Source organism: Ambystoma mexicanum, chromosome 8 (assembly GCF_040938575.1).
Source record: "Ambystoma mexicanum isolate Mex_15411 chromosome 8, UKY_AmexF1_1, whole genome shotgun sequence".
Classification (NCBI taxonomy): domain Eukaryota; kingdom Metazoa; phylum Chordata; class Amphibia; order Caudata; family Ambystomatidae; genus Ambystoma; species Ambystoma mexicanum.
The window spans coordinates 990,459,393-990,482,599 of record NC_090929.1 but is presented as its reverse complement, the minus strand read 5'-3'; the positions used below and the strand labels follow the sequence as shown (position 1 = coordinate 990,482,599).

Genomic DNA, 23,207 nt, shown 5'->3' with positions numbered 1-23,207 from the left:
AACTCCCTATGCTCCGGCATGCCGGCGATGCACCTGGCCCCACTTAGGACCACCCAACATGTTGCTCAATGATTCATAACAGGAAATGCAAATTCAACCACATTTCTCCCATTCTAAGAGAGCTTCACTGGCTTCCCTTGCTAACGAGAATACTTTTTTAAGCCTGCCTGCATTACCTTTAAGGCAGCCACCGCCCCCACAACTGCCTACCAATCTGCAAAGCACTAGCTCTGGCGGGTATTGCTCCTCCAGGATCCATGCCATCGGTAGGCTTGAGTCAAAATTGGCGTGCAAAGAAAAAAACAGCAAACAGTCTCTCTCTTGCTATGCCTCTGCCTACAGTGGCAATTCAGGAAGGACCTCAAGAACTTACCCAGTGCTCCAGATAGGATTTGGAAGTGTTAGTATTTTACTCCCTATTTTTAAAGATGGGAGTAAAATGATTTTTGGGGTAGTAAAAATGTAAATCCAATTCCCAATTAGAGTATTTTGTGTATGTGAATAAACATGTTTCACACTGGAAAACTGAACTACTTTTGTGACCGTTATTTCTTTGCACCTAATTATTCATGCACATTAAAAGTACATGTTTACTTCATCTCAACAAGCAGTAATAATACCAGTTTCTTCCTGTGGTACTACTGTCCAAACAAATCAATTGAGCTGTGTGGGTAAAAGTAGGGGCACAATGTTTTACATGTTTGTTTCTCATTCTTTGTTGGGAGTATTTTTACTCCCTATTTTATTTTTGGGAGTATTTGCCTATATTTAGGGCATACACGTGGACGATACACCACTTATCGGTAGGGCTGATCTTAGCCTTCAATCCACACCTAAGTGCCACGTAGGCTCCATGCGTTCCTCCATCACATCCCACCCCACTACAGGCATGTCCCCTGCCATATATTGAAACATCCCCCTACTTTCTGTGTCACCTTCAATGGAATGTACATTGCTCTGTTGCTTTCTAGCTTGATATGAGCTCTATAAATACAAATTAGGATGAAAATAGACCTAGCTGTGGGGAAAATAATAATCCTACAGAACTGGAAGAATGGTAGCTGACTGAAGGTGGAAGACTGGCTGACTGACATGGGGAAACTGGTGACAATGGAACATGTGACCCTTTGGTTGAAGGGGCGTGAAACATAATACACGGGAATATGGAGAGTTTCCAAAATGCTATGATGTTTAAGTGGTTCATTGGAATAGCTATCACTTGGTAGATCACATTTCCTTTTCATATTGAATTGTTTATACCTGCTTTGTGCTTCTTCCTAGATTATGCCTGAAGAGAGTACCTGAACTTAGAAGACTATTTGGGAATGTGCCATAACTGAGTGAGATGAGTGAGAATGGGCTAGGAAATGGGAAATGATAATGATATGCACTAGGGTGCGAAATGAGGCACAATTGGCAATTCATGTCCTGGAAAATCATGTGTACGTTTGTGTTTCTTTCCGAGGCAGGAAAAGTCAATACAATATTACTTCTGGTGATTATATTATTACTTCTGGTGGTTATATAATTTCCTGTGTCTTAAATAGTTATTGAAGAAAATGAATTACCTGCTTGCGCTTTCAGCGGCCTCTGTTGGGCTTAAACAGAGTTGAATGGAGACAAGCCAATGATACTTTTTGTAAGTGGGGTGGCACTTCAGTGGAATGGAATATGCATGTTTTATTTTTTTGACCGTGGTATGTGAACTGACATAAGACAGTCTTGAGTCACTTATTTTCACATTATATTAGCTCATGACAGAAGGGTCTGTTGGAGGTTGGGATCATTCTTGCCAGCCTCTACGTCAGCTAGCGAGAATAGAATTAGCAGATTTTCTGAACTTATTTAACTGCATGTGTTGAACACACTGTTTTTATGCTCTTCATATGTCAATTTCTATGAATTTTATGAGATGAATACTTCTCCAGCATGGGGCTTGCATGGATTCACATGCTCATGAATATTCCTTGTCGTCAAACTCGGAAACCTCACTAAAAAGAAAGCAGTTTCGCTTTAGACTAAAAACTGCTCGTCTCCTCGATAGCCAATCATTGTCCTTTGGGTCATACTGCCACGACCTAATGACACTCATCCTCCTAATCTCCACTCCTGGTGGCCATTTTCAGATTTTACCTCATGTTTCAAGTGTTGGGAGTCCTCGTGCTTCGCTCCTCAAAATTCGTGGATTTGTTTTGCTGTTTTTGTCATATGATACTAACAGCAGCTGGGGCGCGCTGTCGGCGGAGATTGTCGTCATTGTTGGATCTTCTCTTCGTGACTTCGGCGGGCCCAGGCTTGGGCCTACATCTCACTTTGACAATGTCTGATGTGGTGAAGAAGGGTCTCTGCAGGGCCTGTGAGCCTTGTGACCTGAAGAATATTTTCACCGAAGATCGGCACTTCAAGTTCCTCTATTGTCTTCACCCAGATCACAACACGAACGGATGCAACATCTGCTGTGGATTCCCGTTGAAAACCAAGAAGGATTGCCACCAGAGGTTAGTGACTCGAATCGAGCAGGAGAAGACCTCCGACGTGGCATCTGGGCGCAGTCATGCCTCACCCATGGCCAGCAGGTCACATGAGCGTACTCCCTCTGGAAAGCAGAGGTTGAGGTCCTTTGAGGATGCTCCAGATGGGGAGATACAAAAGAAGGCGAAACACTGCACTCTGTCTGTTCCTTCGAAGCTCCCTGCAGCTGTGGGACCTGGTTCCGGAAAGGGTTGGTCTCCGTCGCCAGCTCTGTCGATGGTTAGCCTGCCAGATGGTGGGTTCCCTCTGTCTGCGAGGAAGTCCTTGACCCCTTCTAAGCAAATGTCTTCAAAGGATAGGCCTTCATGAGGCCTATCAGCAGCTCTGCCATCTTTGTCGCCATCAGTGACACAGGCCCCCTCGATGACAGCCCCATCCATTAAGACCACTTCATCGATAGCATCTTCGTCAACGACCAAGACCACTTTGTTGACGACCAAGACCACTGCACCAATCGCTTCTTCATTGAGCTCCTCATTGACTACCTCCTTGACGAACTCCACTTTTCCATCGTTGATGAAAAGTTCGACCTTCATGACAAAGACAACTCCGAGGGTCTCTTTGCCTCCAATGCCTACGTCAGTCGTCCGAGCCACAACCTCGGTGGCGGTGGTACCCACTCTACAGATTCCCTTTGTTGCCTCCTTCCTGAAGGATTCGGGTAGAGTGAGGTATTTGCTGCCACCATCGGATTTCCTGCCCAAGCCGGCCACGTTTTCTTCAGCTCCCATGGGATTGCCAAGGAAATCTCCTCACATCTATGCAAGCTCTGAAGACGATCTTCAGGAGGACTTCTCCTCAGACAATGAAGGGTGCCAGGGTCCCATGTCTCAAGAGGGATCACAGTTATCGCAAGCCATACCAGCGGTTTGACCCTCCAAGGGGTTTCAGCCCGATCTCGGCCCCGGCTGCACTGTTTGCACCTGTGCCGAGGGATATGTCACTGGACATCCTGACCACCCTGCATACTTTGGTGGCAGAGATTCAGCAACGGCTTCCTGCTGCTGCTGTGCATGTTATGGCCCAAAGTCCTCCCAGGGCACCAGCCTGCAGCCCTCCCAGGCCACATAGGCATCACCTGACACTGCCCCGTAGGGCGCCTGTCGTATCTGGGCTTGGGGCCTTGCCCCCTTTGGAAGAAGAACAAGAACAGACACAGGCACTGACACTGATACTACAACTACTCACACTGAGGAGTATGAGGATTATTTATGTTCCCACTTACAGGGAACATCCGGATGTTGACGAGCCTGCGAGGGCTTCACCACCAGGCAAGATTTGCTCCTTCCATGCCATTATCTCAAAGACATCCAAACTCCTCAGGCTTGTCCCGGAAGAGAAAAAGAAGGAAACGTTCCTTTTTTAACGGAGAGAGTCCTCAAGGAAGACTGTCATGTTGGTCCCGTTGTTGAACGACGTTTGGAGGGACGCATTGGCAATTATGAAAGCTCTGAATACCATGCCATTGAAGCGTGGAAGGCTGGAGAAGAAGTACTGGGTCCCAGATTCAGAACCCATCTGTCTCAGTTCTCAGCCTTCCTCAGACTCGGTGGTGTCAGCCGCCGCCAAGAACCGTTCGTCCAACCCATCGTCGTTGTCCATGGGGCCTCTGGACCCGGAAGGCAAGAAGCTAGATGCTGCTGGCAAGCGCATAGTTTACACTGCGGCTTCTACCATCAAGGCTGCCAACACCCTCGCCATCCTGTCTCGTTACGATAGGGAAATTTGGTACAAGCTTGTCCCATCCTGGACTTCCTCCATCACGACAAAAATGCGGAGGCCTTAACCCTGTTCTAGGAAGCAGAGGTAGTGTTGGATCACGCTATTGCTTTGGTGCTCGATATAGCCGACTCAGGGTTCGGCCAGATGGAAAATGGTGTGGCCATACAGTGCCAATGTTGGCTGAAGGCTGCACCTTTTCGAGCTGACGTACAGACCAAGGTTGTGGACATGCCATTTGGAGGGGACAACCTGTTTGGGAAGGCAGTGGATGAGACTCTCCAGCCCATCCAGATGGACACAGAGATAGCACGCTCTCTGGGGACCCTGCTGCAAAGGCGGTTGTGCTTTCGTTACCCAAGGGGAAGGGTCTCCCGGTCCTTCAAGGGGTACACTGCCCCTTATTGTCAGCCCTCCGGCTCCACCACCCAGGAAGCCTACAGGGGCAGCTCCCAGGCCCACAACAGTGCAGATGAACTTTGTTGTACGCAATCCCGAACACAGACACCCAAGCAGGCCTGAACTGTGGACCCGCACCACCACTTTCACGCCCCACTGGGAGTCTGGTTATCGATATAGTGGAGAAAGATCACCATGGACAAATGGGTGCTGGATGTTCTTCGGCAGGGGCACGCTTTAGAATTTCAAAACAGCTGCCCCTGCATTCTTCATGTGGTGCGTCAAGAACTTCACATGGCCCAACTACTACCAGAGGTGCTTGTCATGTTGCGAAAAGGGGCAATAGAACCGGTTCCTCAGTGCCTCTGGTGCTCTGGAGTGTAACTCCAGATAGGGTAGGGTGGCAACCGATTCTAGACTTGCGATGCCTAAACAAGTACCTGAAAGTTCAGGATGGTCATGTTGCAACATGTGCTCAACCAGCTGGAGGAATGGGATTTTTTGGCAACTCTTGATCTGTCGGACGCATACTTCCACATCCCCATTCATCGCAAGCACCAGAGGTTTCTTTGTTTTGTCTTCATGGGGTGACATTACCAGTTCAAGGCCCTTCCATTCGGCTTGAAATCGGCTCCAAGGGTCTTCACCAAATGCTTGACCCTGGTGGCAGCGCCTCTACGCCGCAAGGGAATCCACGTCTACCCTTACCTGGACGATTAGCTCTTCCAGTGCTGCTCCCATGTGCTGGCAACCAACACCGGACGTTCCTGCATTTTGTCGTCCAGGGGTGGCACTACCAATTCAAGGCCCTGCCCTTTGGCCTGAAATCGGCTCCAAGAGTAGTCACAAAATGCTTGGCCCCGGTAGCGGTACTCCTACGCCTTAAGGGCATACATGTCTACCCTTATCTGGATGACTGGCTCATTGGATCACACTCTCATGTGCTGGCAAACCAGCACACAGCGGAGACCATACGCCTTTTGACTTCGTTCAGATTCTCCATCATTTATCAGCAGTCCTGCATGGTGCCATCACTGAACGTTCTTTTCTGGGCACCCATCTCAACACCGGCTCGTGTCTAGCAAACCCCTCGGAGGAGAGGGTGGCGGCCATCCTGGGGAAGGTTCAGAGGCTGTCAACAGCGTTCATCACAACAATCCGGTGCATCAAATCCCTGTTGGGCATGAAGTCTTTCTGGAGCCACCTGGTCCCTTTTTGCAGACTCCAGATGTGGCCCCTCCAGGAGTTTCTAGATGCCAGATGGCAGCAGGTCACTGGCACTTGGACAGATAAAATCACCCTCAATCAGGCTTTTCTGCAGGCTCTGCAATGGTGGTAGGTGTGTCTGCATCTCACTCAAGGAGTTCCCTTTTCAGAACCCCTGTACCAGGCTATAGTCACCATGAATGCCTCCTTAGAGCGATGGGAAGCCCACACAGGACAGTCTCACGCCAGAGGCCTCTGGCTTCCCGAGGAGAAAGACTTGCACATAAACATCCTGGAGTGCTGGGTAGTATTCTGGGCCCTCAAGTCATTCCTGCTCTCAGCAACGTAGGAAGGTGGTACAGAGCTTCACAGTCAACACCACCACCTTGTTTTACATCGGTAAACCGGGCAGGACGCACTATCCCACTCTCTCCCTGAAAGCCCAGTCCCTGTGGTGCTGGGCCATTGTTCAGGACATGCAACTTGTCCCTTTTCACCTAGCAGCCACCAATAACACCATAGCAGACTCGCTCTGCAGGGGGCTGCGGTCCTGGTACGAGAGGGAACGTCGACAAGTACAGGTGTCTCAGCTGTTCAGCCCTCCCCAGATCAACCTCTTCATAACAGCTGCCAACTCCCAAGTGGCAGAGGTTTGCCAGCAGGTATCCTCAGCTGAGGAGCCTCGGGGATGCCTTCTCATTGCCATGGGATGGGCTCGCCATGTACGCCTTGTCCCCGATTCCGGTCCTGCTACGTGTGATAAACACACTCATATGTTGCCGTTGTAGGATGATCCTCAAAGTGCTTGCGTGGCTGCGTCAGATATGGTACTCACACCTTCTCCATCTGTCAGTGGCTCCGTCCGTCTGGCTGCCTCCACTTACCGACCTTCTCTCCAGAGAAAATGGAACAATGCTGCACCATGACCTGGCGTCGCTGAGCCTCACGTCCTGGCTCCTGCAGCCATACAGTTTGGGCAGTATGCCCTTCCGTTGGAGTGCAAGAGGATCCTGCCCAAGGCCAGAGCTCCCTCTACATTGGGCCTCATTACACAGACGGCGGTAAGGGTTAACGGTCACCGTTAATGGTAACGGTGACCGTTAACCATTACCGCCGTACTACGAGGTCCCTTTGTTTGCGGGTTGGGGAATTTAACGGCTGCTTATTGCAGGCGTTAAAACCCAACCCGCAAAAGGACCTTGGTGCTAATTACGGCACTGCAAATTTGCGGTACCGTAATTAGCACCTTCCCCATTCCCATTATGCCCTATGGGGCAAAAATGGGAATGGGGAAGGGCAATGGTGGAAGGGGGAATTACAGCCCCACCAACCTTGGAGTAGGGCGGTAATTCCCCTTTCCGCCAAGGCGGTGCCGGTAATTTACTGGCATGGACCAAGGTGCTAATAGCACCTTGGTCCACCGCCTACCGTGTAATGAGGCCCATTGTCTTGTGGCATGCACAAATGGAAGTGCTTCACAGTTTGGTGCAGGACTCAGAAGATTACACCTCTGCAGGTATTGGCTCTGCAGCTCCTCCCGTACCTGCTCTTGCTGGCTAAAGCTAGACTAGCTCATGCCTCCAAGGTTCGTCTGGCTGCCATATCCCGATACACCCGGGCACAAGGCAATCTCTTTGTGTGGTCGCACAGGCTCGTCAATGAGTTCCTCAAAGGCCTCTTCGGGGCTTTTCCGCAGGTGAAGGCTACTGCCCTGGCTTGGGAACTGAATGTGGTCTTAACTAAGCTCATGGGGCCTCCATTTGAGCCAATGCATCTCGCCCTTCTGACGTTTCTTTTGTGGAAAGCTGCTTTCCTGGTGGCGATCACCTCGGCCAGGTTCTATCCAGCAAGCAGCCGTTCCTGAACTTCCACGCTACGAAGGTCGTGCTGCATACTCATCCCACCCTTATGTCAAAGGTTCTTTCAACTTTTCATCTAAGCGAACGTTAGGTCCTGTCAGTGTTTTTCCCAAACCCTTTATGCCTGCTGAGAGGACGTTGCATTCGCTGGATGTTGCTTGTGCCTTTAAGTTGAATGTGGCATGCACAAAGGATTTTCTGAATACGTCTCAGCTGTTCATTAATTTTGGACCTGTGGGACATGGGAAGACCCTGTCTAAGGCTTCCATATCCAGGTGGCTCTCCATCTGTCTCATGTAATGTCATTGTCTTGCCAACAGACCACTTCCTGGCTGGCCGAGAGCCCACTCGACCACAGCTATCGCAGCAACAACAGCGTTTCTCTCTGGTGTTCCCCTGCTGGACATCTGCAGGGCTGCTACGTAGAGGTCTACCCACATCTTCAAGAGATTCTACTGCATCAACAGGAATTCCAGGGAGGAGACCCGTGTTGGCCAAGCGGTGCTGCACAACCTGTTTGTTTGAGGTGAGTCTATTCCAGGGATAAATGTATTGCTTCTGCTGAGCCTTGCCACCTCCTGTGGTTGTGTATATGTACTGCTGTGTAATTGTATTCATGAGCATGCAAATCCATGCAAGACTGCATGCTGGAGAAGGTAAAAGTTACATACCTGTAACTCTTGCTCTTCCACATGGGTCTTGCATGGTTTCACATGCAAACCCTCCCTCCTTGCTCTCTATGGCTCTTCTTGGTTCATACTGCCACTTTGCATGAGCTACCTAATCTGAAGATGGCCATCAGGGGTGGAGCTTAGGAGGACACGTGTCATTGGCTGGGGGCAGTCTTGCTCAAAGGACAATGATTGGCTATAGAGGAGACTAGCAGTTTTCAGTCTAAAGGGAAACTGCTTTCTGTTTATCGAGTATTCCCAGCCTGATGATGGGGAATATTCAAGAGCATGTGAATCCATGCAAGACCCATGCTGGAGAACAAGAGTTACAGGTAAGTAACTTATACCGTACGCTTTATTTATTGAATGTGTGCTTTATGAATTAATTTGAAATTAACTTACTATACTACTACTACTGATAAATTATTTAAAAAATCAGTTGCTACAAATCATTATAACCGATATTTGATCACTTGCACAGTCAGTTCTTCACACACAATCACATTTGCTCACTATTATTGGCATATTTGATTTGTCACCTGCACACCATTGCATTAATTTACACATATCACAACAATCTCTTTCTCACTGTGCGCTTGTATTTTTGTGAATGCAACCCCAAGTTCACAGACACACATCATGCATTTATTTATTAAATGAAATTTTTGTTCAGATCGGCTCTACCCAGTGGGCCTCAGCACGTTTCACAAGGTTGAAAGGTTCAAAAGGTGGGAGTTGAAACAGAAGTTACAAAAGATTTACAGGATAGGATAGGAAGATTAGGATAGAGAAGTAGTAGCAGGGTGGAGGGGCTGGGTTGTGTGTGGGGAAACAGGTATGTTTTGAGACTCTTTCGGAAAGTGGTGATGGAGGGTGCAGTACAGATGTGAAGCAGTAGGGTGCTCCATGCTCTCAGTGTCTACTAGGTAAATGCTTGTTTTTGTGTACATGTTAGTTTGCAGAGTGGAATGTGTAGAAGATGCGCTCTTGCTTGTCTGGTGGTTGTGTGGGTGAGATAAGGTTTTCAGCTGGATGCCCTTGAATACAATGCACAGCCCTTTGAAGGCAGTTCTCTGGAGTACATGGAACGAGTGCTGCTAGGGGCGGAAGTTGCTGGGGTGATGTGTGAATGATTAGGTAGATTGAGCATGAGTCTCGCTCCTGTGTTTTGTTTTGTTTGAAGGGGGTAAGGGTGCTGTTGGGGAGTCCAGTGAGCAGAGCATTCTTGTAGTCAAGCTTGGACAGAACTGGTGCTTGGCTTGTGGGGCAGAAGTCGGCAAGGGGAAGGATGTGTCTGATCTAGTGTAGCAGGTGTAGTTGTAGTTTGCATGTTTTGGTGTGTGTAGGGTAGGTGGCGGTCAACAGTGAAGCCAAGGGATTTGACAGGTGTGAGGAGGGAAATGTGTGGGTTGTCCGTGCAAACTTCTTTGATCCAGTGGGTGAGCTTTGGTTTGTGCCTGGAGGGGGAGATGAGGATGTATTTCATTTTGAAAGGGTTGAGTATGAGGAAATGGGTGGCCATCTAGTTGTTGATGGTGGAGAGTCCATTTTTGAGGATGTGGTGTTGTGAAGGGGATGAGATTTGTAAGTATATTTGTGTGTCCTTAACGTTGTTTGATAAGGGGCTGTCCAAGGGATTCTACGTATAAATTGAAGAGGAGTGGAGATAGGGGTGAACCTTGCTCGACCCTGTTCTTGGCTGGGGTGGATTGGAAACGATAAGAGGATATGGAGACAAAAGTGTGTTCTGTCAGTGAGGAAGAAGGTGAACCAGTGGAGGATGGTGCCTGAGAGTTTCATCCAGTGGGATAGAATGTTGAGTAGAATGGCGTAATCAATGGTGTCAGAGGTTGAGGAGTATGAGTAGTGCTGTGTGTCCTTTGGGATGTTGTAGAGTTCATCGAGGATGTGGAGTTTACCGGTTTCAGTACTGTGTCCAGGTCGAAAGTGGAAAGTCTGGAAGGGGTTATCTGTACTTCTGCCCTCTATATGGTATGGTAAAAGCACAGAACACCCCAGCCACGGTCCTCAAGTTGGTAACAATGGCCAAGCAGCCAGGCTTAAGCTTTCAGGAGGTGATGAGGGCTGGTTCTTAAGTACACTAAATCCCCAAATCCCCCACAAAGGAATGTCTACACACTATGTTAGGTGATAACACAGCTTCTTTATCTAAAATAGGATTCAGGAATATATGTATACACTTAAATAATAACACTTTGTACTTGGAAATACTTATTCGAAGAATGGCAAATATGTACACTCTATGTGGTACCACACAATACTTAAATTCAGTAATAGATGCACTAACTACAGATGCACTAAATAGGCATGTGAACCCTCCCCCCAACCCCAACCTGGGCAACCCGTAATGGAAATGTTAGAGGGTACCTTATCTTGCCTTTTACAGCCCAGTCCAATAATGTTCAATCACCTTCTGCTTTCTATAAAAGGTTCTACCACCCTAAATGTACTTGAGAGTTCACAGAACATGATCCAAGACGAACCTGGGACCCCTGGACGACTCCCAAGGCTAGGAGATGCGCTTCCTCATTACAGTACCTTTGGTGCCTTGGCAGCGGTTCTCTCACTCTCAAGTCCTCTCTGGATCAGTCCTTGACGACTTCTGGTGGCGAAGGGTGCATTTGTGTCAGTTTTCGAAATATCACAGGTTTCCGACTTTTGGTTCTTCGGTGCCGCAGCACAGACATCTGGATGCCTTTTTCTGACCTGGACTTGACCACTGGATTGGACCACGGACCCTCACCAGGTCTGGACACTCGGGACATCTTTGTTAGCTTCTGGTGGCAGGAAACCCACCAACAGACCTTCCGCTGCACTCAGCAACTCTGGGCTCTCTCCGGCAGGAAAAAGTGGTCAGTGATGATGGCAAGGATGTCCCTTGAAAACTTCTTAGGCAGTTTGGAATTTTCGCATTTCTGGGTGGCCAGCAACACTATTCCAGGGTACTCCCTCTTCTGGGCGGTAGACAGCAACGGCTTCCAGCGGTCACAAAACGCACCTCCGGACCCTGAGTAACACCAATGGACTTCTTTGAGTCGAGTTGTCCAGGCACTCCTCTTCAGGACTCACAAAGACCCCATCTCTGGACAGCAGGCACACAGGACTTGCTTCCAGGACACTTCGGATGAAGAGTAGCAGGTTCTTTCTGCATCAGTCCTTGGAAGAACACAGCAGCTTTTGGATCTTGTGAAGAAAATGCTGCGGCAGACTTCTCCAGCTGGGCTCCAAGGAACAGCTTCTTCTTGCTTCAGCTTCTGAAAAAATGTGTAAGTGAGAGGTCCCCAGATAAGCAAATCTGTTCCCAATTCACTCTGGATGAGCCAAGCTCAGTCAGCCAATCAATCAGAAGGCAGGCAGCCATTCAGGCCATTCACTCCACCCAGACACCCATAACAAATAATGTGGGCTTGGTAAGTACCCAGCCTTTCAGCACACTGCTCTGCATTCATGTCAATTTCATTCAGGGCTGTCTCATTCATTGTGTCACACACACAGAACCAGACACCCACAATAGAGAATGTGAGTTCACTTCAGACTCCATTCACACAGGTCCCACCCCCAGGGTTTACCCACAATACACAGTCCCTGGGAAGGCTCCAATCAGTCTGACAGGAGGCAGCAACAGAGCCATATATTGTATTTCCACCCAACAGCCAGTCAGGAAGAAAGGCAATAGAGACATATATCGTGTTTCCACCCAATAGCCACTCAGAAGGAAAGGAACAGGGGGACGGCTTCCCCAGTACTTTTGGAAACAAGGTAAAAGGCAATAGAAACCAAGAGGCCAAAGTGGCTATCTTGCTGTTGTGTAGAAATCCATTGATTCCTATGGCAGGGCCTGGGTGTCCCAAAAATGGAGTACACTCAGAGTAACTGCCAAGTTAGCATGTAGCTGCCACCAGCCCATACCCTGTTCTGTCGGCAACACATAGGTGCCCAAAAACAAACACAAGGGGTGCAAGGGTGTACCCCCACCCATGGGTGCCAGAAGGGTATCCATGGGTGTTGTTAACCAAAAGAACTACACTGCCAAAGGTCCAGGCTGGACTTCAGTGGCAGAAAACATAGAGAAAACACATACAGAGAAGTGGTTGGACAAGGACTAGGAGACTGTAAGGAACTCATGGTGGCAACAGTAAAGACAAACACAAGTGATCACTGTTCAAGGGTGTTTATTAAACTGTAAATGCAGGGTGGAAAAACGCCTAACGTAAATCTAAGATGGGAGCAAGCTTCGACCATCAAATGAAAATAAGGCAGTCCTTGTGGCGTTGTGTCAAACAAAAAGGGCCTATACTAAAAGAAAACTATTGCCAATCCTTACACTAAAAAAAAAAAAGAAGTGTGGGATAATGCTCATCAGAAATGAAGGAAGTATTCTCAAAATAATAAGTCAGGATATTAGCCAGGGTTCTCCCTTCCCCATGTTTTCAGCACGGGACAAGGCAAGACTTGGAGCACAGCACACGCTTGAGCTTTACCAGCACAAGCTAACAGTTCCGCTTTCAGCTTATCAGGATCATCAGAGATTAAGTCTCTTTTCTATAAACAAAGTCTCTTGTCTCTGAGGACCTGATGTCTTCAACAAAACAACAAACAAAAGTTCCTTTCAGTTTGCATCTCGGGGTGATGCCTTTTCACCCTTGGAGGCCGAGGCCCTTAGAAAAGTTCCTTAATGATTTCAGGACCTCTGATGGTTAGTTTCTTTTACTTTCGAGGGCCTGTTTAGTTCGAAATATCGAAACAAAAGTTCAACAAAAAGTTCTTCTCTTTACTTGGGTGATGGTTCTTCGCCCTGTGTTTCCTTTCTTCCGAGCACAAACCCTTCTCGACTGTTTGCCTACTTCGATAGGGTTCTCTATGACTGTCAATATAATTTACTTGTTGACTTTCACAAATCTTCAGATGATGGCTGTTCACCCCTTGGATCTCCCTCTTTCGGGCTCAGACCCTTTCCGATTGTTAGCTTCCTTCCACCGGGTTTACTATAGCTTTCAACACAATCTTCATCTGTAAAACTCACAAATCTCAATGCATTTTAAGCAGTTTACTTTGGATATCCCTCTGCCAGGTTCACACTTGTCAACACACTGTTCATCGGGACTTCAGACTTCGCCCCCTCTTCTCGGTACCCCTTGGTCGGATTTACTCTTGCCAACTTTGCAATGCGGGATTCTCTTCCCTTAGTTTCACAATCATCTGTTGGTCAAAGACTTTCGACTATACAGAGGATTTTACGAGACCCCTGTATGACCACTTTGATCCCCTTCTCGTCTTTCTCCCAAGGCCTTCTGGTTACTCTAGTTCAACAGCAGGGTAATCACCTAGAGTTTCTCCAGGGAACAGCCACATGGTGCTTAACTCTGCTATGCAGGTTTTCCCATTGGCATCAATAGTTATTTGTGCTTTCTTTGATCAGCCGCACGTTACTTTTGTTCAACACAGTCTGGTTTCTGTATCGGGTCTGTATCGGGTCTCCCCTCGACTCAACGGCTGTGATGAAATGTTCGGCTTTCTTGCCCGTGGAGTCGTGGCCGGTACTATTGGGCCACGCGCCTCTCCCCGGCTTGGCTGTCAGCAGAGGAGGCGCCTGGGTACCGTTGACATCTACTGTAGCACACGCTGGCTATTGTTTGCGGTCTTACGTTTCCTTCTCGGGAGGTTTCACAGGCCTCTGTCGATAAGGGCCGGGTCACTTACCTCCTTGATTTGTTCTGTCATTCTCCTCTTGTTGAACTGCCGTGCTGAGTTAACTCTCTCGTCATGCGGTTTGCCTTGCTCATCCTCTGCTCTCAGGCTCCACCTTTTATCGCTGTGTGGAAGGGTAAGGGCCGTGCCTGACCCTTGTATTAGGGCATGTCAGGTAAAAGGCTCGGGTGTTAGTTCATTGTCGGTCGTGTTGTGTGAAAGTGTTTGTGTCAGAAAGGGGGTGGGGCAGTGTTTTTGAATGTCCTACGTGGTAGGATGGGGAAAAGGTGTAAAACCGCTGCCCTGTTCGAAACCCACTCTCACATAGATATGATCTGACTTCCCTTTTTTGAATATTATGCTGAACACATGGATGCATTAAACAGGGCAGGTAGAGGCAAACTAGAGGGTACCCAACATGGACAGTAATGCTATAATTATTGCTCAAACACCTTGACTATGCAAAGGGAGCGAGCAGAGATAAAACATTAAAAATATACATAAAGAAATCTCAATTAAAAAGGTTGCACAATGTTGAAAGGAGCTAAAGTTGATAAAAATGGTTTGTAGGACTTCAGTTGTTACCCATAAGTGTTCTGGTGACGGCGGAGGGAGAAGAGAGGGAAGGGAATTTGAAGCTGCCAAAACAAAAATACACCTACTGGGAGATGGTACTGGTTAATGTTTGTGGGCAAGAGACATTTCCTTAGCAGAGTTCTACATTGACTATAAAGAAGCCAAGCAAAGGGAAAGAGAAATGATCTCATTGTCTAGTTGGTGTCCATGATCCTTAAACCATTGACTTTGTGTAGTATACATGTGAATCGTGTCGTTCCTGTGGTGGTTGTAAAATAAATAAAAGACTGTAAAAAATAAAATAAAAAGAAGCAGGATACCGTGTCTCACCGGAAGGTGTCCCACTTCCACTCCCCAAGCACCCCCGATACAGGGGATCCTCCCGCACTGGCCTACCCCCAGGGACTGGATCCAATAGCGATGGCCGTGTCCTGGCCACCTGGATGACAGATCCCTGGGGACTAGACTGGGGGACACCTTCAGGTTTCTCACATGGCCCTTTCCCTCCATAAGGCATTTCCAGCATCTCATAAAGCCAGATTGGAAAGGGTTGAGGAGGTTGTTTATGGTGGTGTGTTATTGGAGTTTGGTAGTTACAAAGTGTTCCATGAGTTGGGTAGTTACGAAGTGTTCCATAATTGGTATGGTACGATAGTAAAGAGGTGGCAGTTTATGGTAACGGTGGGGTCGAGAGCAGGGGTGAAATTTGTCCAGTGTTGACTGCATATGGTATAGTACTATGTGAAAGACAGTAGTTGATATCGTTGAGTCAGTGCATGCAAAGGTGATGATGTAATTGAATGTGGCCTGCGGTGGACATGTGTTATCCAGGAAGTCTGCAGGTTTTGTTTTGGCAGTAAGGGCGATGAGGGTGTCAGCGTTGTTGGTGTGGAAATTATCCCATGTATTGCAGTGTTTTGGACTGCAGGATGGGAGTAAGACATCAGAGGGCAGGGCTTGTCTGATGTATATTTTTCGAGATGAAATAGTGCATGAGGAACTTGCATACTGAAGTCGATTGGGGTGTATGAAAGGTGTAGATGGTGGTTTGAAGAGGGACTTGACAATGTTGAATAGCTTCTTTGTACGATTGGTGGTGATTGGAGTTCTTGTCGATGGTGGGTGGCTTTGGCATTGCGTATGGCTGTCTTTTATCTGCTGCAGCAGTGTTTGATAGATGTCCTTGTGGTGGGTTATGGGCTGTTTAGCCAGGCTCTTCATAGACATCTGGTTTCCTGCCTAATAGAGAGGAGGGAGCTGTTGAACCATGTTTTATGGTGCTTTTCAGGCGTATTGTAATTGGAGGGGCTCAATTTTGTCGAGTACTTATGTGATGATGGTGTACTAATTGTAGAGTAGAATGGAGGGATGTGTATTTGGGGGAGGAGGGGCAGGGGCCAACATGTAACAAAGAATGAAAGGGAAAAATATTAGCAGCGACCCTAAGCTCTGTCCTCCCTTTGCCCAAGACACCCGGGCGACTGAATGCCCCCTAGAAAAGTTATATTCCCAAAGTAACCTGGAAGTAGTCCAACAGGAAACATATATAAACTGGAACTCATTCCTCTTTTGGCAGCAAATGTTGCAGCAGAAGGATCACAGTATGCAGGTAAGGAGCTGGAGGGAGAGCTGCAATGAGGGCTTTCTGCTGCAAAAAGACACTCATAGGAGGGGAGAACACTCTACCCCTACGTGCAGATGGAAGAAATAGAGAATGCAGTCAGATTCCGTCCAGGCAGAACTTTAAAAAAGGCTGCTGATGCATGCGTATTGGGGGCTTCAGGTTGCAAAATGGCATCCCTAAGGCGGGGACTATCTTCCCCACCTGCGGATGGAAGAAACAGAATGTATAAAAGCTTTCTCTATATTGCATATTCATGCCCCCTTCTTCATTCTCTCACAGTTTTGCCAGCCTGTGACAGATCACCTTACCTTCAGTGAACTTTATTCATCAGCCATTTCAGCCCAAAGCTCTAGCTCTGCAACACATCCACCAGCCTTCAAGTAACTGCTTCCTTCCACGTTAGACAATTACATACAATCCACTACTGTGTACCATATGAACCTTAAGATCCTACCATTGTTCCTGATCAATTAGAACCTGTACTTTGTCAACCTGTTGTACAATGACCTGCTGGAATAGAAGCTGGACCATTTACAGACCTTAAAGATTGCCACTGGCCACCTGATGGCTTCTATTAAGGAAGGAATCAATCCTCTCTCTCTCCCCCCCTTCTAAAAACCCCTACTGTGAACATAGACTCAGACTCCCATGCCTAGCGTACATGTTCTTATGAAGGGACAATGCCAATACCGCTATAAAAGCGTCAGCCTTTCAACTACCATAATACCACTCAATCCTGCAAACAAACCTCTAAACTCCATCCAAAAAAGGCAACAAAATGTTTCCTCTTATGTCCCTAATCAAATGGCACTTGACATGATGTAACGCTGAACAATCTTGTCCCCGGGAAAAGCCTGAAAACTCCCACCTTTGAGCAATCATAGACTTTCCATCTTATCCTTCGGCTTAATATCCCTACGCTCATAGAGATTATTCATTTCGTAAATCCGAATGGAAAAGTCTTACAACTGTTTGGCCTCTGCTATTTGAATGCCTTGACCAGATCTAAGTGCATTCATTAATACCTGACCAATTTAAAGGAAAGTTGGTGACATCTCATTCTTAACATGGAACATGCACACCCCTCATTTTAGGCCCTCTGTTATGGTAGTGACGCACAAACATTCAAAACCTGTCATTATTTGACATGCAACCGTGATGCATCATCGTGATGCATCGTGAAGCCCAGGTGGCTTCTTGGCGCTAAAGTCCATGGATGTGATGCTTTAGCCGTCAAGTGAGAATGGTTTTATAGGTTTTCAGTTGGTTCCTAAAAGTTAAATGGTCAAATAAAACACTTTTTCATCCCAGAAGTGGTGAATCAAATACATCTATCCACAATGTCTCTTTTTATTTTATTGCACGTTCCATGTTCCTATGTGCCATCTTCGCATCCACAACCTCCAAGTTTTGGAACCTTATCTGCGTGATGCTGTGTCTTGACTCATGGAAATGTCTTGCCACTGGTGAGCGTGTGTTGTGAGCTCTTACATTAGACCGGTGTTCGCTCCATCTCGTTTTTGCCTTCATTCTTGTATATCATACATAGAAGATCCTACATGGGCATTTAATGCTATATGTTACATTCTTTGAATAAAAAGTTGCATAATGCTTGAGAAAACGTTTTCTGCCTGTTCTGGGGTGGAATACCACATTGCCCCTAGTTACATTGTCACAATTTGTGCAATTGAGAAAAGGAAATGTGTTTGTTTGAGGTTTGTGATGATGTCCCTGGTAAGTTTCATATCTGTTTGAACTAATAGATCCCTGAAGTTGTTACTGCGTTGGTGGGCAAACACTGGGTATTCCTTGAAAAGGTCATTCAATGTACTGTCCTTCTTTTAAAAATATCCCAATTTTTCAAGGTGGACCTTTTGATTTTATTACTCGGTAATGCGAATTTAGATACATAAACCAAGGCTGGCAACTCTTTCTTGGTGGTAGCAGTCAGTAATGCTTCTCTGGTGCTAGTGTTTGCTCTGTCTCTAGCTTTCTCTAGTTTGTCTCTATGGTATCCTCTTGCCTGAAATGTTCTAAGAACTTCCTCCAATTGCTTAGAACTTTCTTCTGTGTCACGGACTATACATTTTACTCAGAACATGCAGGAATCATTTTCTCAAGCATTATGTAACATGTGATCAGAAGAATGTAATATACATCATTAAATGCCCATGTGGGATCTAGCATGTAGGATGTACAAGTAGGATGGAAAAATTGAGATGGAACGAAAACCGGTCTAATGTAAGAACTCGCAACCCAGTCCAAAATACATAGGACTCCTGTCCCTCCTATGTTTGTCTCCTGATTAAATGAACAGTTTTTAAAACCAAGTTGAGTTTTACACATGATTATGTGTGCAGACTCACATATTTGATGGAATAACATGTTGTTACCGGCTGGGATTGGCCAAGAGAAACACAGACACAGAACTTCTGTACCCATGTTTATTTAGTTGTACAACTAACAAAACAGTTAAATTAAGTGCCTTGCTGGGCTGGAGTCACTGTTAACTCAAAGGGCCTCCGCCCCCTTCTCCAAACAAGTGAATTCTGTGGGTCCTTACTGTGACTCCCACCTTGTTGGCATACCAGTGTTAGCTAGTCAGTCCTCTAGGCCAGTCCAGCACTTTTCTTTTCTGGGTAGACCTCCCTCGGTGGTGGCGTTCTGTGGCCACAGCTCGTCTGCATTCTTCCGTGTCACCTGCCGTGAAGTAAAGCGCACTCCACTCCACAGTGGCGGGGTTCTGCGTAGGCTTCCGCTTGTCTGTCGGATACTCCTGCTTCGGTCAAACTTCCTTTCCGAGCGTCCCTGGATCAGTGTTGCCTTCCCAACTCTGGATTCTATCCGACCGGCCTCGGGTCCTCTTAATACGCCCAGGCAAACGGCTCCTCGCTGACGGCAGTCTCTGGTTATCTCTCGACGTCCTCCAGCTTTCTCGCCACAATATCTCTCGACCCTTCCTCCTGAACACAGGAAAAATCAGTCCTTTTATTAGGCTCCCCGCCTCACGCCTGTCCCACCACCTGTTCCTCCTCTCTCCCTTCTCCAGATGTCGGGCACCCCGCCTCCTCCATTATCATCCCGACCTGCTGTCTCATTTCCACCATGCTCTCTGACACCCCTGCAAGTTCCCTGCAAGCACCTTTTCCTTCAGACATGTCAAATGATAGATTTAGCAGCAATACTGTTGCAATGGAATAGATTGTACTAGGGACTATACCCCCTGGTCTCAGGCTAATAACTTCTTGCAGTGTCTCTCGGGACCTAGCTTGTGAAGTCCTCTGTGTACCGCACAGAAGGCTTTGAATTCCACTATTAATTGGTAACCAATAAAGTGCACAGAGACCAAAGTATCCTTGCATCTATAACTAGGCTGCTCTGTGATGTACGCTCTGCTGCTGGTGTGGCAGATGTTTTTGGTAGTCCCAAGACTATGCTATTCGCAAAGTCAAGATGCAAGATGATGAATGCCAGGGTTGCAAACGCAAGCAATCTAGGCACTTTGTCAATTTCATTCCTGAAATTATGACTGTCCATGACTCCAAGACAGTCTTAGAGCAGAGAGTGTCTTTCAGTTGTAATTACTTTAAAACCAGTGCCATGAATCTCTAGGATAATATCAATTTAATGATGCACATTTAGAAAAGGTCATTAAATCCACCAGATTTGAATATTAATATGGTGGACACCACAAACTGGATTATTTCTTACTACTTACATGCTAAGTGTTTCTGTTAGTCAATCCAGTGGTACTCATTTTGTTGACCTTGTTGAGAAATGTCCATCTGCAAACCTGTAAATTGCTTAAAAATCTGTACAGTGCGACTCATCCCACCAAACTATTACATGTTTACTTATCAGTGAATACGATAAATGCAAAATGTAATGTTAATATTTCTAATATCCTAGGTATCGCCTGTCTCCGGAGCACAGATATCCAGCGCACTATGAAGATTGTTTCAACGCCACAGTACACTTTCTTAAGACAGCCGGTGACTATGGAGTAGACCCTTCGCGCATAATCATAAGTGGCGACAGTGCTGGCGGCACCCTTGCTGCTTCTGTTTGTCAAGGACTTGTAAGTAGAACAGGCCTCCCAAAACTTTCTGCTCAGGTCCTCATCTACCCGCTGGTGCAAATGGCTGACTTCAATCTGCCTTCATATCAGCAGAACCGCTCAGTCCCCATTTTGTACCGGGAACGTGTTGCATTCTACGTTTTGCAATATCTCAACGGAGATCTTTCTCTGATAGAGGAAGTCCTAGAAGGTGAGCACATTCCTGAAGACATGAAATTGAAGTATGAGAAATGGCTAAGTTTGGATAATATCCCGGCCGAATTTAAAGTCAGGGATTACAAACCCCATAAAGTCAGCTCACAGGAAGAAAATGTTTCTGAGCAGGTGAAGGATGCTTTTGAGATGGCATCTTCTCCACTTCTTTCTGAAGATGACATCATCCGCAGTCTACCAAAGGCTTATATTTTAACATGCGAGTATGATGTGCTTCGTGACGATGGACTACTGTACAAAAAGAGGCTGGAGGACAATGGGGTTTCAGTGACTTGGTATCACGTGAGGGATGGCTTCCATGGAGTGGTCAGTTTTTTCGACGATAGCTATTTCTCATTTCCTGCTGGGAAACTGGCAATGGCTGATATTGTGAACTTCATTAAAAGTGTGTGAAATGTTATTTCTACCTGAATGCCAAAGAAGACCTGTGTAGTAACTAGTATCATGTACATATATTAAAGACATTGGGCCTCATTATGACTCTGGCTGTAGCCGCGGGAGTAATTTTCTTTCAGGCACCCGGCAATGGGGACTTACCGGGGCATTATAGCCCCGGCAGTCCTGGTAATTCCCCATTGCCGGGTGCCGGAAAATATTACTCCCCATTCCCATTTGAGTCCCATTGGACTCAAGGGAATGGGGAGGCCGGATGCACCGGCACCATTCATGAATGGTCGCGGTGCATCCGTGGGGTCTGCGAGCGGGTGCCGTTCCGCCCGCCAGGTCAGACCTGGCAGGCTGAAAGGCACCGCTCGCAGAACTCCTAGATTGCCGGTCCCGAAACAACAGTACCAGCAAGCTTACCGGCAACGTTGTTTCCGGAATGGCACTCTTGTAATGAGGCCCCATGAATTACCTTTAGTTAGACTTAAATATAAGATATGTATATTTCATCAGTACATTTTTCCAGTCTGACATAAATGCACATGTAAATCGGCAGAACCTTATAGAAGAAAGAGAGTTATCTTTTAATATATAGTTGATATTTCACTGATGTCTACTATTCGCTGGACTGGAAAAAGGAAATTGTAAAATCTACCATTAGTTTTAGATTTTGCTTTTATGTAAATACGAGAAAAAGAACAGAAGAAAATTGATCTATGTCCCTTGGCCTTAAGGATCATCAACATCAAGTTCCTCCTATCCCACCCAAGACCATTCCCTAGTGGAACTTTGTAGTAGACTTCAAATAATAGTCCCCAGTACGACTTCCAAATCTGAAACCCCAAAGATTTATTTCAGGGAGTGCCGCCTAGATCTGGCAAAAGTATTTGCTGTATAATGGCACCTTTGCACACGAGTCAACGCGGTTTGCACATGTGCAAGACGTTTGCAGAAATAGTTTTTATGCATGCACAAAGTTGCTGTAATAGCATTTTTCTATTTTAATTTCTGTCTAGTATATGTGCATCAAAATTCCTAACTTCATCTTGAACAGATTTTTTGGTTATATTCCAGCTCGAACTGCTTTGCTCCACTGACTCAGACCTGCTGTTTACCATGGCTATCTCGTACTATCTCGTACTAGTGCTTGTAGTTTAACCCTTTACTTTGTAGGAGGTCAGAAATAAAATGCCCCCCCCCTAAACATTAGACACATCACCACTCCACATCTCCTTACAAATGCACAATAAATACAAAAAACACATTCACAGTTTAAATCCATTCTGTAACGAAACATCACAATGTATTCAAATGTACAGGAAGATGCCAATGGGTCAATGCATTTCGGACCAGGGGGTCCTTCATCAGAGCAAAATCTACTAATATTGCACACAGAGGGAGACGAAAATGTGAACAAATGGAAAACGAATGGTTAGTATTAATCATAATGTAACCAAAAATGATAATAACAATACATTATTGTGATGTCCTTTGACAATTAAAGGATGTCAGGACATTGGTTTCATGTAATGTTGAGCCAAATGGCTTCTGCCTGCTATTGGGGCCTGGGAAATAAAGGATTTCTACCCACGTCCTTGTCACAAGCTGCCCGCAGTTTTGACTAAAAGACTTCTCTTTGTGCACTGCTAGTAAAAGAGAGAGAATTGTTGCATAATAATGGAATGAAATGTGCAGAAACTGCTTTTGCTGTGGTTTTGCCCTCACTCGCTCTCCTGTGTAGAGTGGGATCTCATATGTGGAATAATAATCGGTTATCATGCCATTATGTTTGCTTTATATTGGTGTCATAAGTGTTTTTGTGCTATGAAGTTTATTTTAGATTTCTGTCATAAATGTCTCTTGAAAATAAAAAAATGAAAGCATGTCGGGACATGTAATGTTAAGAAAAAAGGGCTTCAAATTAGCATTGATTCCTGGGAAATAAAATGAAAGTTCTTAGGGTCAGGGCAGCTTAGCCACGTGCTTCTCTCCAGCTGCTCACAGTTCTAGCGAAGGCACATGTCTTCTTACACTTTTGGAGCAGTGCAATTGTAACGTAATGGGTTATTTATAATGCGCTTAATACCCAGAGGTTTCTAAGCGGGGACCCGGGGATCGAATCTGTGCTTTTCCACGTCGTCTTACTTCCAAGACGAGCGCGTTGACCCTGAACTATCCTTCCGAGGCAGCACCTGCATGTTACAATCTGCTCTTGCATCCTCTTCCGCACCATGGCA

At 46.4% G+C, this 23,207-nt stretch overlaps 1 protein-coding gene across 1 annotated transcript in view; it reads left to right on the top strand.

Annotated features, from left to right (window-relative positions):
- The window catches only part of AADACL4 (arylacetamide deacetylase like 4), a 158,889-nt gene extending 136,036 nt beyond the window's left edge, over positions 1-22,853 (top strand). Inside the window, exon 4 of the mRNA XM_069610905.1 lies at positions 20,205-22,853. Within this exon, the coding sequence (XP_069467006.1) occupies positions 20,205-20,979 (775 nt within the window). The 3' untranslated portion in view covers positions 20,980-22,853. The remainder of the gene's footprint in view (positions 1-20,204) is intronic.
- The last annotated feature ends 354 nt before the right edge of the window (positions 22,854-23,207 follow it).